Source organism: Salvia hispanica, chromosome 2 (assembly GCF_023119035.1).
Source record: "Salvia hispanica cultivar TCC Black 2014 chromosome 2, UniMelb_Shisp_WGS_1.0, whole genome shotgun sequence".
Classification (NCBI taxonomy): domain Eukaryota; kingdom Viridiplantae; phylum Streptophyta; class Magnoliopsida; order Lamiales; family Lamiaceae; genus Salvia; species Salvia hispanica.
The window spans coordinates 21,866,229-21,880,787 of record NC_062966.1 but is presented as its reverse complement, the minus strand read 5'-3'; the positions used below and the strand labels follow the sequence as shown (position 1 = coordinate 21,880,787).

At 34.0% G+C, this 14,559-nt stretch overlaps 1 protein-coding gene across 1 annotated transcript; it reads right to left on the bottom strand.

The window, feature by feature from the left end:
* Positions 1-11,527: 11,527 nt before the first annotated feature.
* LOC125204924 (probable 2-oxoglutarate-dependent dioxygenase AOP1) lies at positions 11,528-12,974 on the bottom strand. Its single transcript, XM_048103698.1, has 3 exons — positions 12,582-12,974; positions 12,020-12,341; positions 11,528-11,917 (listed from the first exon to the last, which is right to left on the bottom strand). The coding sequence occupies exons 1-3, from the start codon at positions 12,944-12,946 to the stop codon at positions 11,669-11,671; spliced, it is 936 nt and encodes a 311-aa protein (XP_047959655.1). The 5' UTR covers positions 12,947-12,974; the 3' UTR covers positions 11,528-11,668.
* Positions 12,975-14,559: the final 1,585 nt, after the last annotated feature.

Below are 14,559 nucleotides of genomic sequence, written 5' to 3'. Positions count from 1 at the left end.
TTACCAGAAATTTCTAAGTGAAAGGCTATGTTTTGTCCCAATCTGAACAATGTTACAAACTGCAAACAATACTCTCACTTTGGAGACAATAGGAATTCAATGATGGACCAAATTAAGATAATGTATTATATTTGTAGCTACCTTACTCCACTTTGAGGAAAAAGATGGAAAATAAAATGTTTCCATAACTTTTTTTTTCCTTAAATGAAAGTATTAGGAGTTCATGATTATTTTTCCTCTGTACTGCTCCCATAAAAAATAATCTTTTTTTTATATATATTTTGAATCACTCATGAAAATTATTCTCTATTTTTATGATAAGTTTTTTCTCTCTCTAATAAGGTCATTTTACACTACCAATACTTTAATTACTTTTTTTTTATAAATCTCTTATTTACTTTATTAAATTTACATTAAAATCAGTATAATTCATAACTATCTCTATTTTTTAAATATTTATTTTATCTTTTGGAAAATCTTTGCACTAATATTTATAATGACATAACATTAAAGATTGATGGCTAGTCAAAGTCAACCGAGTAAAGATCCACATTTTTTATTATCGATTAATGAAGCTCTGACACGACACGTACCCAATAATAAAATATTGTTGTGTCTAATGGAATCTTACTATTGTTGATAATATCTCGTTATCACATGACTGGGGTAGAAGGTAAAGGTTTTCTTATATATATATATATATATATATCATAAGTCATAACCCTATTCCTAATGGCTAATACTATTATATTCATATATGTGTGAATAATAATAATGCTTCTTTACATCATGACAATATTACGTCATGCAAAGATTAGTGATATTGATTGACCTAATTTCCTAAACTAAGAAAAGTTTTGATATGACCCACCTTACTAAAAATAGCTCTTACGAATTATGAACTACTTTTAAGAGCATTTCCAATGTCGGCTAGCCGAACCATAGGAGGCGGGCATCGGGAAATCGGCCAAATTTTTGGCGTGGGCTAGCCGAACGCGTGTCGCTAGCCGATGGGCGGGCGAGATGGGCCCGGGGTTTGCCGTCCCTTGGAATCGCCCGATGGAGATGATGGCCCGGGCGCCGAGGGGGGGTGGGAACATTGCCGCTGGGGTATGCCGGGCGCGCGAACGGGCGGCTGGCGGGAGCGGGGGGGGTGGGGAGAGTATGGGCACCGAATCACGGACAGCCGAGATGATGCACCGGATGATGGGTATGCATCACAGGATGCACGGGTCACCGGGGGACACGGTCTATCGTTCCTCTCTCGGATTTTTTGACCGGCTGCCCGTCAGCCACCGTCGACCCCGGTGAGAAGCGCTAGGTTCCTTCAGCGATGACCTTTTGTCATTGCATGACGCATGAGGACCGATCACCGACGATCCAGGACACTCCCGTTCGAGCGGGGCGGGCCGCAGCCGAAGAAGAAGAAGACGAGGGGGAAGACGAGGCGGCGGTCGGCGAGCTCGTCGCGGCCCGTTGGTGGCGACACCCGTAGGAGGGAAGTGGATGGAGGGATGGGGGGGGAGGTACGCGGGGTGGCCGGGGGTGGTTGGAGGTGTGCGACAATCCTTGCAGACCCAGCGAACAAACCGGTCGTCAATATGGGTGCGGCTAAGATTAGAGCAGCCTACAGGAGGACCTGCCCGCACGGGAAGGACTTCAGCGGGGAGGAGGTCCGGAAGGGGTGGGAGCGCATCGGGGCCGCGGTCGGCCGTTTTCGGGGTTGTGCGCCAACGCCCTCCGTCGGCTCAGCTGAGTGGGCGGAATGAGGAGGACGCCTTGGGAGGATGGCCAAGAATCGAGTTCGTTGGCGGGGAAGTACAAGTTACCATGCAGGAATGCTTGAATTCTTGAAGGACTCCGAGAAGTTCCGTGCGGGGTCTGCGGCTTATTTGGGTGGCCCGAAGAAAGCGCAGGGTGAACTATACGTTCCGGTGGCCCTGGCATGACGGCGATCCCACGACCTCCCCCCAGGATGCTTGAGGAGTTTGTCATCCCCTCGCTTCATTTGCCGGTCGCCCTCGCCCGGTTGGACAGGAAGCGGGGGCGCAACGAGAACTGCGGGGAGGGAATCCCCCTCCTCGCGCCCCATGAGAGTCCAAGTCCGCCGCCCTCCCGCTCCGGCTCTACTCGTTGGGCCAATTTCTATTCGCTGTAAAAAAAAAAAAAATCATGTATATTTTTTAAATCTTTGTACTTTTTTTGAATGAAATGAATTAATTTTCCCGTATCTGTGTCGTAAATTTAATCCGTAATTTAATCATAATTTTAATTCCGTAAATATAGTATATTTTGAATTATTTTTATTGCGGCTGATATATGACTGGCCTAAATCTGATGTGGCAGGTGGATTTTTAGTGCTGTTGACGTGGTAGGGAGAGAGAATGCGTGGCCTATGGCTAGCCTATTTGCATTGGAGATGCTTTAATGATTAGAATATGTATATGTAAGGTGAATTCATTTGGTAAAAAGGGCTAGTAATAATATAATCTATAGTGGAACCACACCATATAAATTGATACTATTTGCCAATTATATATCTACAAATTACTAGAATGTTACAATAGTGTTAGTTTGAATATTTTCTTGTGATTCCAAGAGATAAATGTTTTGTGGCAGAAATTCCCGAACCAAGCTTGTGACTAACAGATAAAAAGAAGGCGAAATAAAATTTCAAGATTTGCCTATTTTGCTTTGTCGAAATGTAGTTTAGTCTTTTCCTTTGTCACCATACACCAATGCAAAAGTAAAAGAATGAGAATAGCGATTTAAGATAATAAATATTACTATAATTAACCATTTCCACCACTTCCACTAGATCATATATAGTAATCATGTTATAAGTAACTAAACAACAACTTTATACCATAATTTACTAATTTTTAATTTATTCTTTCTAATTTGAGTGGTTAATCATAAATCCTAAAAATTAACATGTGCTTTAGAAATAGTTGATGCAACCACAACAATTTTATGCAATGTCATATCCATGTGGGCTCAGGGATCGATCAATTCGGGGTTTAGAGGGTCGGAATACTCTATTTATATAAGATATTTAGAGTCGCCATCGTCGTCTATTCTACGACAATGACAGTTCCATACCAACCCATTGGGATCGAGGTTCACTTCCATTTTCTTCTATCATCTCTGTGGCTAGCAATTGCCGTCACACCACCTCTGTCTGCCTTCAGACACCGACAACAACCTTTTGTACTGCACCCAACCCACAAATTCCGTTTTTTTGATATGTTATATGATTCCTCCATCCACTCATTATATATTCTAAAGACTCAACAAAAGCACTACAAAAATAGAAATATCACATGCTCACTCAATCATAGTCTAAATCTCGATTATTTACATTTTATTATTCCACATTATATATACAACATCGATGATTAATCTCCTATGCAAAATGACAAAATGCACCCACTTCTTTATGAAAACGAAGAAACACAATAAAGAAATGGTGTGCATCCCCTCATCACTCTTTATTTTGTCAACTACTAATAAAGTTCTGATAAAATAAAACAAATAACAATACATCACATAGGCTCAAAAGTGAAAAAGTTTCACTTTTATGAAATTCAAATATTAATAATGATCACTGCATATTAAAAGGGTGTGAAGTAAGTCCAAACACGATTGTGTGCCACTCCCAATCAACTTGCACCATATCTTCCTTTTTCTGTCGATAAAATCTGTTGGAATCTTTATGTATGTTGGGAAAATAAATGTAGCACAATGTGATCTTTGCAAGATTTAATTGCTCAGGCTGATATTTGGAGGATATAAAGTAAAGGAGGAGGTTTATGTTGGCCATAGAAAAAGGAGGTTTATGAGGTTCATATCATTTTCCATAAATGAAATCCAACCACAATCCACACAAGAACGTACAAAATAGATATTATTATGTATAGAGAGATAAATATATAGAGTACTATATTTATATATCCCTTCAATAAAAATGTAGGACAAATTGTCGGAAAACAACCAAATTCGGTTAGTTTCTGGTCAATCTAGAAACTTGAAAAAATAAGTGATTAAATCATGAATTGGGCAATTTTCTCAAGTGTCATATAGTCAAAAAACTCTGGTGTCATATGTGTTATTTTTTTATGTACAGCGTAAAAGTTATCTAAGACATGTAAAACCGCAGATTATTTGGTCATGGAACATTTGATAAATTTTTTTAAAGTGTTATGATCGATTATATTTAAAGTTGTGGGATGGACCATAAATTAACCAAACTTGGTGGTTATTTCGTCAATTTTCCAAAAAAAATATAATTAGAGAGATACGTCTCACGTAACAAGAGACCGCCGGTTAGAGCCAAAAGCCTAATCCAAAAAAAAAAAAATCAGTGTAATTGGTCTGAATCAATAATGGTTTGAGTCGAATAGGACTAGCTTGAAAATCGAGTTAGTTTGGCCAGATTAATCGAACTTTTCTTTGTTAGTTGGTTATCAAACTATATACTTAGCTTTTGATTAAAATAATATGATTTTGATTTTTGTAAGATGTGTTTTGATTTTTCAAATGGCTAAAAAATAATTTGTGACATGATAATTAAAGAAGTACTGTACCACAATTTTTGAAGTTACATGTTCGCCCAATCCTTATTCCTCCAATAAGAAATATGGTTATCAAAAGAATATACACATAATTTCTTTATAAATATTTTGAAGCAGTCAAAAAATTTGACAACAGCTTATTTTATCTAAGAAATGTGTCTTTGACTAACATTCTTTAACATCATCAACAAAATAACATAAATGTAAGCTTATTTCACCATCTTATCCTTTAAATAGTTAATCTTATATTTTGTTAATATGTCATATTTTAAAAAAAAACACATCTATCCAATAATTATTTTAGTGTCACAACAGATCCAATAATTGTGAACTCTCTCTATGGAGTATATACTAAGGCCTATTATTTCAAATAAAAAAATGCATGAGGCCCATTAATTCAAAACAAAGCGCAAACGAATTTATAGTCTAATTGCCAAAAAAAAAAGGCTAAACAAAGCCCATTATATCAAAACTAAGCCCAAAACAGAGTATACAATCTTATAAATTTCCAAACGAATCAGGAAACGCAATTCTCCCTCTCTCTCAAAGTTGTATAGAAAACAAATACTCCCTCCTTCCACGATTAAAAGTCTCATTTTCAAATGGCGCAGATTTTTTTAAAAAATATTAAGAAAAGTGGGTGGAAGAAAGTTAGTAGAATAGGAGTCCCACTTGTAGTTTTAAATGATATGTGAGTGGAATGAGTTAATGGAACGTGAGGTCTCTTTACCATTTATGGTAATTATAAACCGGGACTCTTATTCGTGGACGGACCAAAATGAAAAAACGGGACTCTTATTCGTGGACGGACCAAAATGAAAAAACGGGACTCTTATTCGTGGACGGAGGGAGTAAAATCGAGTATAATTTTTTTTTAAAAATAAAATGATTTTGTTGCTTGAAGCCTGTCTCAATTATATAGTAGCACTAAATTATGCTTTTTCTCATGTGAAAATATATTTATATATTGTTCTCTTCCCACTCCCATAAGAATAACGACAGCCATATTGAACATTGTTTGTAATAAAAATATGGGCAAATTGCCATATTTTTTCACAAAGCTCGGTATTTATGATCTATTCCATAATTTTTAAGTAGTTGTTTATATCATAATTTTAACATATATTTTAATTGTTATATTGATTCGGATATTGGGGGGTAAATGTACTATTTGAAAGTCAAATACATTAGCTTTATCTTATAATATTCTATAATTTTCATATTAAAGTTCATGACTTTTCTGAGTGACATACAAATTTATGTTTAAATCATGAATTTTCGGTTTCCATATCATACACAATTTTCTTCAAATTCAAATAAGCGGGACAATTAAGGAATTGACTAGATATTAACCATCGTGAGTTGTTTTAGAAATTTGTTCTAAAATTAAAACTCAATAGCACTTTTAAACATTTAATAATAATGTCAACTACATGGAATTGAACTGATAGATGCGTCGGTGCTTGTAAAACAAAGCACAATTTAATTGAAGATCTAGTTATGGTGGATACTAATATACTCCATAATACTCTTTTAATATTACAATTAAAGGGAATATTTCTAATACCAAATCAATGAATTTTATATTGATTTGTCGATGAAAACTACATCTACGGCGTGATTTATATCTTTTCTAATCGTATTTTTTTTATTGTCAACCTTCTTTTATTATCTTTTCTAGCTTCTTTATTAGGATATGATTGCTGGTTTGTGATGTTTAATTATAATTAGATCATGTTTTGGGGAAGTCAAAAGTTATATTATGGCTGATGAAATATAATTAGGGGTGCAGAGAATAAATTAATGGTATATGGATTTAATAGATACTCTATTAGATAGTATATCTTAGATTTCTTCAAGGTTTCTACGAACTAAATCTTGCCAACCCTTGTCTGGGATCTTGGAGAATGGTTTGGAGTATTTTATTTCTTAATTATTTGAGTTGTTAGGAGTAAATTTCGATACATAAAATGTTCCTGATTTATTTTCTCTTTATTTTGTGTTCTTCCGATATTTAATATCGAATTAATGAAATTTAAGATGTGCTCTTTTCGGTATTTTATGAATCTTAATCATCTGACTAGGCTTCCTTGCTTAAGTTGGATCTCTGATTTTATCATTTTAGAATATTCACGATTTAAAAGTTTTATATATATATTTTTTCTATTTTATTTATGGACTTCACATCCATTAAATCATCGATTCACATTTCATTATAAACATTGTATACTCTTTAATTTAATGAAAAAAATTATAATACGGAGTATAATTTAAGATAATTAAGTGTGATATTTAAGATCACAAATTTTTAAGTCACGTAATTTTTTCACACCCACGCCAATACCTCTATTTACAAATAATGTGTAAATATTTTGAATTTAAGATGATAAAGTGACTATGTTTTCAATCTAAGAATTAAAAACAATTCTTTAGCTAATTAAATATGATATCAACAAACATAATTTAAAGTTTTTTCACCTTATTCAAGCGATACTGACACCAAAAACTGTATCGGATAACTATTAGCAATGATTTGACCTTTGTAACGATCATGACAATGTATAAATATCCCTACGAAATGTAAATTAGATGCACAACCCAAAGACCATTGATCATTTAGTTTCTTACCCAAAGAAATCATGAGCAGTGAAAGCATGAAGCTCCCTTTGATAGATTTAAGCAACCTAGGGAAGGATGATTTCCAAGATGGGAATTAACCAAAATCCAAATTCGAGAAGCCCTGCTAGAATATGGGTGCTTTGAAGCTACATTTGATCACATTCCAGGATGATTCTCCAAGATGAGAATCAACTAAAATCCAAATTCAAGAAGCCCTTCAAAATCAATAACATTATTCCTCTTGAGTTGAGGAAATCAGTTGGTAATGGGATACGACAACTTTTCGATCTCCCTTTAGCCATCAAACTACTCAACAAAAATTCTCAAAACCTTACAATGACTATGCTGACCAAAACGATTTCATTCCACTTTCAAAATATCTATATTCTTGAAGGGCTTTTTGAATTTTGATTTTGGTTGATTCTCACTTTGGATAATCATCTTCTCCTATGTTACTCAAATCAATCCAAGGACCTTCAAGCTTACACAACTCATTTCTATGAATAAAAACCTAGGCAGCTCTCTTCTTATTGGAAAACTCAAATAATCTTAGTTATGGTTACGCTATAATTTCCATTTTGTAGGTCTATCTATAGATAACAAAAAGAACTATTTGGCGGCGGTTTAATTATGCAATAAAAGCTCATTTGATAGGGATGGATAAACATGAATACTTGTCAAGCATAGATCGGAATTACAACCAACTCTATACTATTTTAATAATTTGTACTTTAATTTTAATCTTGTTTAAAATACATTCCCTCAAATAACTTATATTATTCGAAAATCATCCATGACTAGAATTAAAATTATAGGAATATAAACGATTTTATTCTCTAAATAATTTTTTTTTTAATTTATCGTACTATTTAGTAAAAAAAATATTTAAAATTACTTGATCTTTTTAAAAAAAATATTTGATAAACAATAATTTTATGGGTACTCCCAACCTACCTTGGTTGGATAGAGAAATTCTGCCCGTTTCGGCTACTTTAGATCGGCCTGGGTCTAGAATTGTGTGGGACAACTCTATTTTGAATGTAAAGTGATAGGCTAATATTTTATTGCATTAAAATAAGATACTCTGATTAAGATGTTCTTAATGGTTTTGGGCCTTTTGGCCTTTTGGGTTATAATTTAGTATGCATATTTTGTCTTATGTAATCAATTTTACATATTAATATGGGTGTGGTTCTAATATTAACTACTCCATATTATGTTCGTAAACCTAAAGATAAAGATAAAGATAAAGGAAAAAAGAAAACTTTGGCAACTTTTGGCAAAATCCATTCCTTCAAATAAATTGTGAGGCGTTTATTCGGCGACGTTGATTTAATTGTAAATTATGCATAATGTTTAACTAAGGTTGTGAACTTGTGATAACATCGCCGTTATCTATAGGTTGTAGTAATAATTAGAGGCGGCGTCACCAAATTAAATACATCAATGATAAATGAATAATTTATATAGCAAATTAAATAGTCCTGACATTATTTTTTAATCAGAGAGGTTAATATATCGATCTCTATTTTTGAATAAATTTAACAACTTTAAATTCTTGCTAACTATTTTCTCCTTCGTATAAAATTAATGTCAATGTAACCCGTAACCTCGTGGGCTGGCCAGAATAGCCAGCTAAATTTATAGGGTTAGGGCTGAAAATTTATAGCCCGATAAAATCAAAACTCGATTAGTCCGCACCCGATTAACCCGCAACCCGCTAGGGCCAGACCCGAAAACCCGATAAAATTTCTATTATTCTATTTTTTTACTCCTAGGTCGACACTTCATTGATTAATTTTAACTAAAAAAATAACTTTCAATTTTATATTAAATATACAAATTATATATTAAATATTTATTAATATAATAATTGATAAATAAATTAAAAACTTCAAATTCACAAAAAAAATATTTAAATTTCTAAAACATGTATTAAAATGTCACAAAATAGCTCAAATATTAGTATTTGATTTAAGCATATATCTCAAGTATATCATATTTAAAGGTTTTACATTGTATGAATATTAGTAATTTTAATTATTATTTATTGGATTGATCGCATGTTAATATTATCGATAGCAACCCGATTAACCCGCTGAGCTAGCTCGAAACCCGAGCTTTTAGGGTTAGGGTCGAACTTTTATAACCCGAAAGAAATCACAACTCAATTAGCCCGCATCCAACTGACCCGCAATCCGAATAGAGCTGGCCCGAAACCCGACGAACTGGCCCGATTGACATCCCTAAAAATTAGCAAAGAGATTAGTGATTGATACCTTCAATAAATACCTTAGTTATAAACCAAAAGAAAGTGGTGACATTATTACATTGTTTTCAAATATCGTATTAATATTGTGAAAATAGGACATTTTTTTCTTAATCAAAGGTTAATATATCGATATCCAATTTTGGATATTGAACAACTTTAAATTCTTGGCTAACTATTTTCTCTTGCATATAACGAGACTAGTAATTGAGACCTACAATAAATACCTGTGGTATAAACCAAACGAAAGTGGTAACTATTACATTGTTTTCAAATCCTTTCCCCATCCCATATTACTTGAGACATTTATTTTTGACACGAGATTTAAGAAAGTTATATTTAATGAATTAAATAAAATAGAAAAAATAATAAAGTAAGAGAAATAAGAAGCAGTAAAGTAAAAGAAAGAATACAATAGTTGCATACTACGTATATATTATTACACTGTTTTCAAATATCGTATTAATATTGTGAAAATAGACAATTGACTCTTTCAAAAGTTTAGACAATTGAATCTTTCAATAAACTATGGGCTTAGACAATTACTCCCTCCGTCTATGAAAATTCGTCCCGGTTTGACTGGACATGGATTTTAAGAAATATAAAAGAAAGTGAGTTAAAAAAGTTAATGGATTGTGGGTCCTACTTTTATATATTAGTTTTATAATAAAATGTGAGTAAAAATGAGTTAGTGGAATATGAGGTCCACTATCATAAATAATAAAAATGAAATGAGACAAATTTTAGGGAATGAACGAAAATAGAAAAATGAGACAAATTTTCGTGGAAGGAGGGAGTATTCTTTTTCAATGTCCAACCATTTTTCTTATTATTGTTGAGCCCCAATTCAAGTTTATTTTTTTGTCTGCAAATAAGTCCAATTGATTCTCTAATTCTGTCGTGTGTTTTTCACAAATCTATTACCACAAAATCAGATCGTATATTTTCCTCAATCACACAATCTCCCTCCACATTCATTCAATTTCAGAGAAACCGTGCATTCTCCCATTATCTGGACGCTTTACATCTAGTGCACCATTCTCTCACATTGGAGAAACTCCAACTCCTCACAGGCGAGAGAGTGTCTGGTGAGAAATCGAAAAAAGCAGTGAGAGAAAAGAGAAAAAGGAGAAGAAATTTGGGGACTTCAAATCCCAAAATGAGATTTAACGTTTGGGCCTTTGTTTTATCTAATGTCTGGGCCGAAGTGATTAATTTTAAGATTTGGGCCTACTGTTGTGATAAGGAGATGGATTGGAGTTAATTAGGATTGGGCCGGAGTACATCAACATCAAATTAATGGATGGCTTCACGTACGCTTGGTGTTCAACGAATGAGGTTGAGCTGGTGAAGATATGTGTTTGCTTTTAAATGCTCCGAATATATTATGTCTTTATATATAAAAGTATTATTTTTTTCTCGAATGCTTTCACTTGTTTCTTTTGAGTTCATATATTGGATGAGATATTGTATCTCTTTGAATTAGTCAATTATTGAAATGATACTCTGATTTTATTCAAGTCATTCCCATTTATTTTTAAGTTCAAATGAATGTAATATTGATCTTGGTTTCAAATTGCATGTGACCATGTAGTTTTCATCTCATGTGATCCAACGTAGAATTTAGCACCTTAAAAGATGATGTTGTGATCCCATATACACTATATATGGTATAGTATCTTAATTGATGTCATTGTAGTATACTCTTTTATTTCGCCCATTATTAAATGTCTCATTTTTTTCTTTTTCTTCTTCCGCCAATGAAATCTCATTTCACTTTTATTTTTTTAATAAGTGGATCCCACATTCAACTAAACCTCTTTTACTTATATTTTATTATAAAATTAAATATAAAGTAGGACTCACATTCCATTAGCTTTTACTATCCATTTTCTCTTTTAAAGTCTAATAATTTCTTAAAATCTGAACCCGTAAACCATATGACGTTTAATCATAGGCGAAGGGAGTATTATTAATTTTATTACAAACATTTATTTTATAAGCTTTTGAGACATCTTATAAGATAATTAAACTTAGAGCTACAACACATTTTCAAAGAAGTTAATAATGAGAGAAGTACGACGATCTTATAATATAGTAGTAATTCTTTATTACAAAGGAAAACCTCACAGAAATTAAAGAAATTCACTAACACACACAAATTTGGAAGATAATTAACATAATCAGAAGTGAGAATTTCCTGAGCTTAGACACCACAGTATTGTTTGAGAGCTGCTGGAGATCTCTGACCAGCTTCAGTATAGTAAAATTGAAGAAACTGGTGATGATCATAGGGCTTGAAGAGCAATGGGTGCTCTTCATCCACCATCTCTTCGGGGGCCTTAATTACGTATCCCAGTTTAGGAACCGAAAACAATCCGATAGAGTATCGAGCTTCGTCTCCACTCATCATCACCTTATGGTAGGGTGCGTGCAGCCGCCCGTTTGTCCATGCCTGCACCCAATAACTATGTTAGCAGTGACGGATCCAAGATATAATTTTTTACGGGATTCATTTACTCAAATAAGGGGTAAAATTGTAATACGAAAGACTTACAGTAAAGGATTCTCCAATCATGACAACAAAGGAGTTAAGTGAGGGTTGAGAGGTAAACCACTGTCCATCTTTGGTGAGGACTTCGAGTCCGTTGATCTCATTCTGGTACAAGATTGTTACGATGTTCTTGTCCGTGTGGGATGATAACCCTAGCTCTGTCTCCTCGCTTCGAGGCTTATCGTATTTTTGCAGTCGAATGAGGTAATCCGTCGAATCCATGTGCTCATCCATGTACTTGTCTAGTCCAAGGCTCTCCACAACCATTTTCCTCACAATCTTGTCCAATTCTGATAGTTTCTCCGAGAAGGACTCCACACTCTTGCTGGTAAGAGCAAACACACACACGCGCAAGCATAAGCAGGGGCAGACACGGAAAAAAAAATTTGGTAGGGGCTATATTTTAAAAATTTATTCAAAAATATATTTATAAGTAATTCAAATCATGACAGAGGTTTTTGCATAACGATCTACAAAAATATGAATAAATTCAAAGACTATAAGCATGGTCGGGGCTTAACCCCCCGACCATCATAAACTTGAAATTTTCCGGCCTAGGCAATACCTGAACGAGGGATTGCCTTGGTCCCACATGAGATCCGAAAAGCCTTGGATTTTTCCCGGGGAGAGGGCGTCAGGGATCCCGAGGCTTTCGTAGAGCGGGACAATCGGGTACTGGCCGACATACCCGTGGTAGGGTTTGTTGGACCTGTTGCGTAATTTGATGGGTAAAGGGAGATCGAAGAGTTCTTTAATTTCATGAATGACTGATTTTCGGAGATGAAGAGGAATGTGATCGAATGTTGCTTCGAAGCAGCCGTATTCTTCTAAGGCTTGCCGGACTTGAGCTTTCGTCGATTCCCAGGTTTCAGTTTGAGGTTTGAGATTGGAGAAGTCTATGATTGGGAGTTTGATTGTTTCTGAACCCATTTTCTTTCTATGTGAGAGGTGTGGTTCCTTTTCTTTAGTCAAATGGAGCCATTTATAGAAATCACTTTTTGAATACGGTTCATGAACCGCCGGTTTAGTTTGAAAATGGAAATGGTGGTTCTGGGTTTGGAAACGTTTTTTCACAGTTTCAAAACCCTAGACCCATGATTTCGTGGTTTCCCACAATATTTTCCAATTTTCTCATATTTTGGCCAAAATCGATGGTTAATTTATGTTAAGAAATATTGAAATCAGACCAATAGAACATGTATGTCGATCCAATTAAGCCCCACTATTTTTTCCAATTTTATTTTTTTAGCTAAACTCGAAGGTTAACCAATGGTTACATGATCGCAACTAGCATGTCAGTTCTGATTAACCCCGTGAGAAGCGGTTACATTTACTACTATTCTGATTTTAAACAGAACCGACAGTTCTGATTTAACCGTGAATCCTTAATAGGTGAAGAGTGGAAATTGAAACTTAAAATACCATTTAGACTACATGGCAAAAGATAAAACAACGAAAGATTATTGGACCACTTTCGTACTGATTAATTAAATACTCGATTACTACATGATTACTGAATATTTAAATTGCTTATAGCATAAGTTTAAGATATGCAATCAAACTGCAAATTGTCCGTTGTAATGATATAAATTGGCATACATAAATTTTTCTATGATAATATAGTTTATGCAATGAGTACTTACGAGAAGAGATTTGAAGCTGATTTTGTTGTCCCCCTTTTATATATATAGTATATTCTTTGTAATATTTCATTTTAGTGATATGTGATAGAATTATACAATACGAAATTAAATAAATACTATATATTATGGGATTTATATGTTTCATTTAATTAATTCCATCATTTGTTCGAGTAATGTCCAATTAATTATTGTGTATGGAGTTATATTATAAAATGAAAACTGTCCCTGGAATATTTTGTTTGCCGAACAGAAGATCCATGGATCTAATTGATGGACCATTCCAGCAATCATTGCTAAGTGACAGAAAATTTTTAATTTTTAATTTTATTGATCTATATATTCATTGTAGTACATATTTATCCTTCACTGTCAGAATATCTATATCAAGCAATAGAAAAACCTGTTATTTGAACGGTGGCGTATGTATCTATGAACAAAACTTGTTTAGCCCCTTTCTTGCAATATTAGAGTATGGATGACTAGTCCGCAGGAGCAGCGCAGTTGATTCTGGAGGGGCAGATTTGTATGATTGGCCAATGATCAAATCTCACTACTTTCAAAATATTAGGCCTTGCTTCATTTTTGGTTCTGAGTTTTAATTACCAAGTGGGCTAATCCAACGACCCATATAGTATTTGGGATGTGATCTCATTAAAAGGCCCAACAAATATCGAAAGAAAAGTAAACTCATAAACTCATTCTTATTATATAAGATTAAAACGTGCTACAGTCATCTACATTGAGCACTATTGCTTATTATAATTGTTTGCAAAAATACATCGTTCTAATAATATACTAGTAGTATTCTTTATTATAGGAAAACCTCCAAGAAACTGAAGAAATTCATAAACAAACACAAATTTGGATCATAACATGATGAGTAGTAACAATTTATAGAGA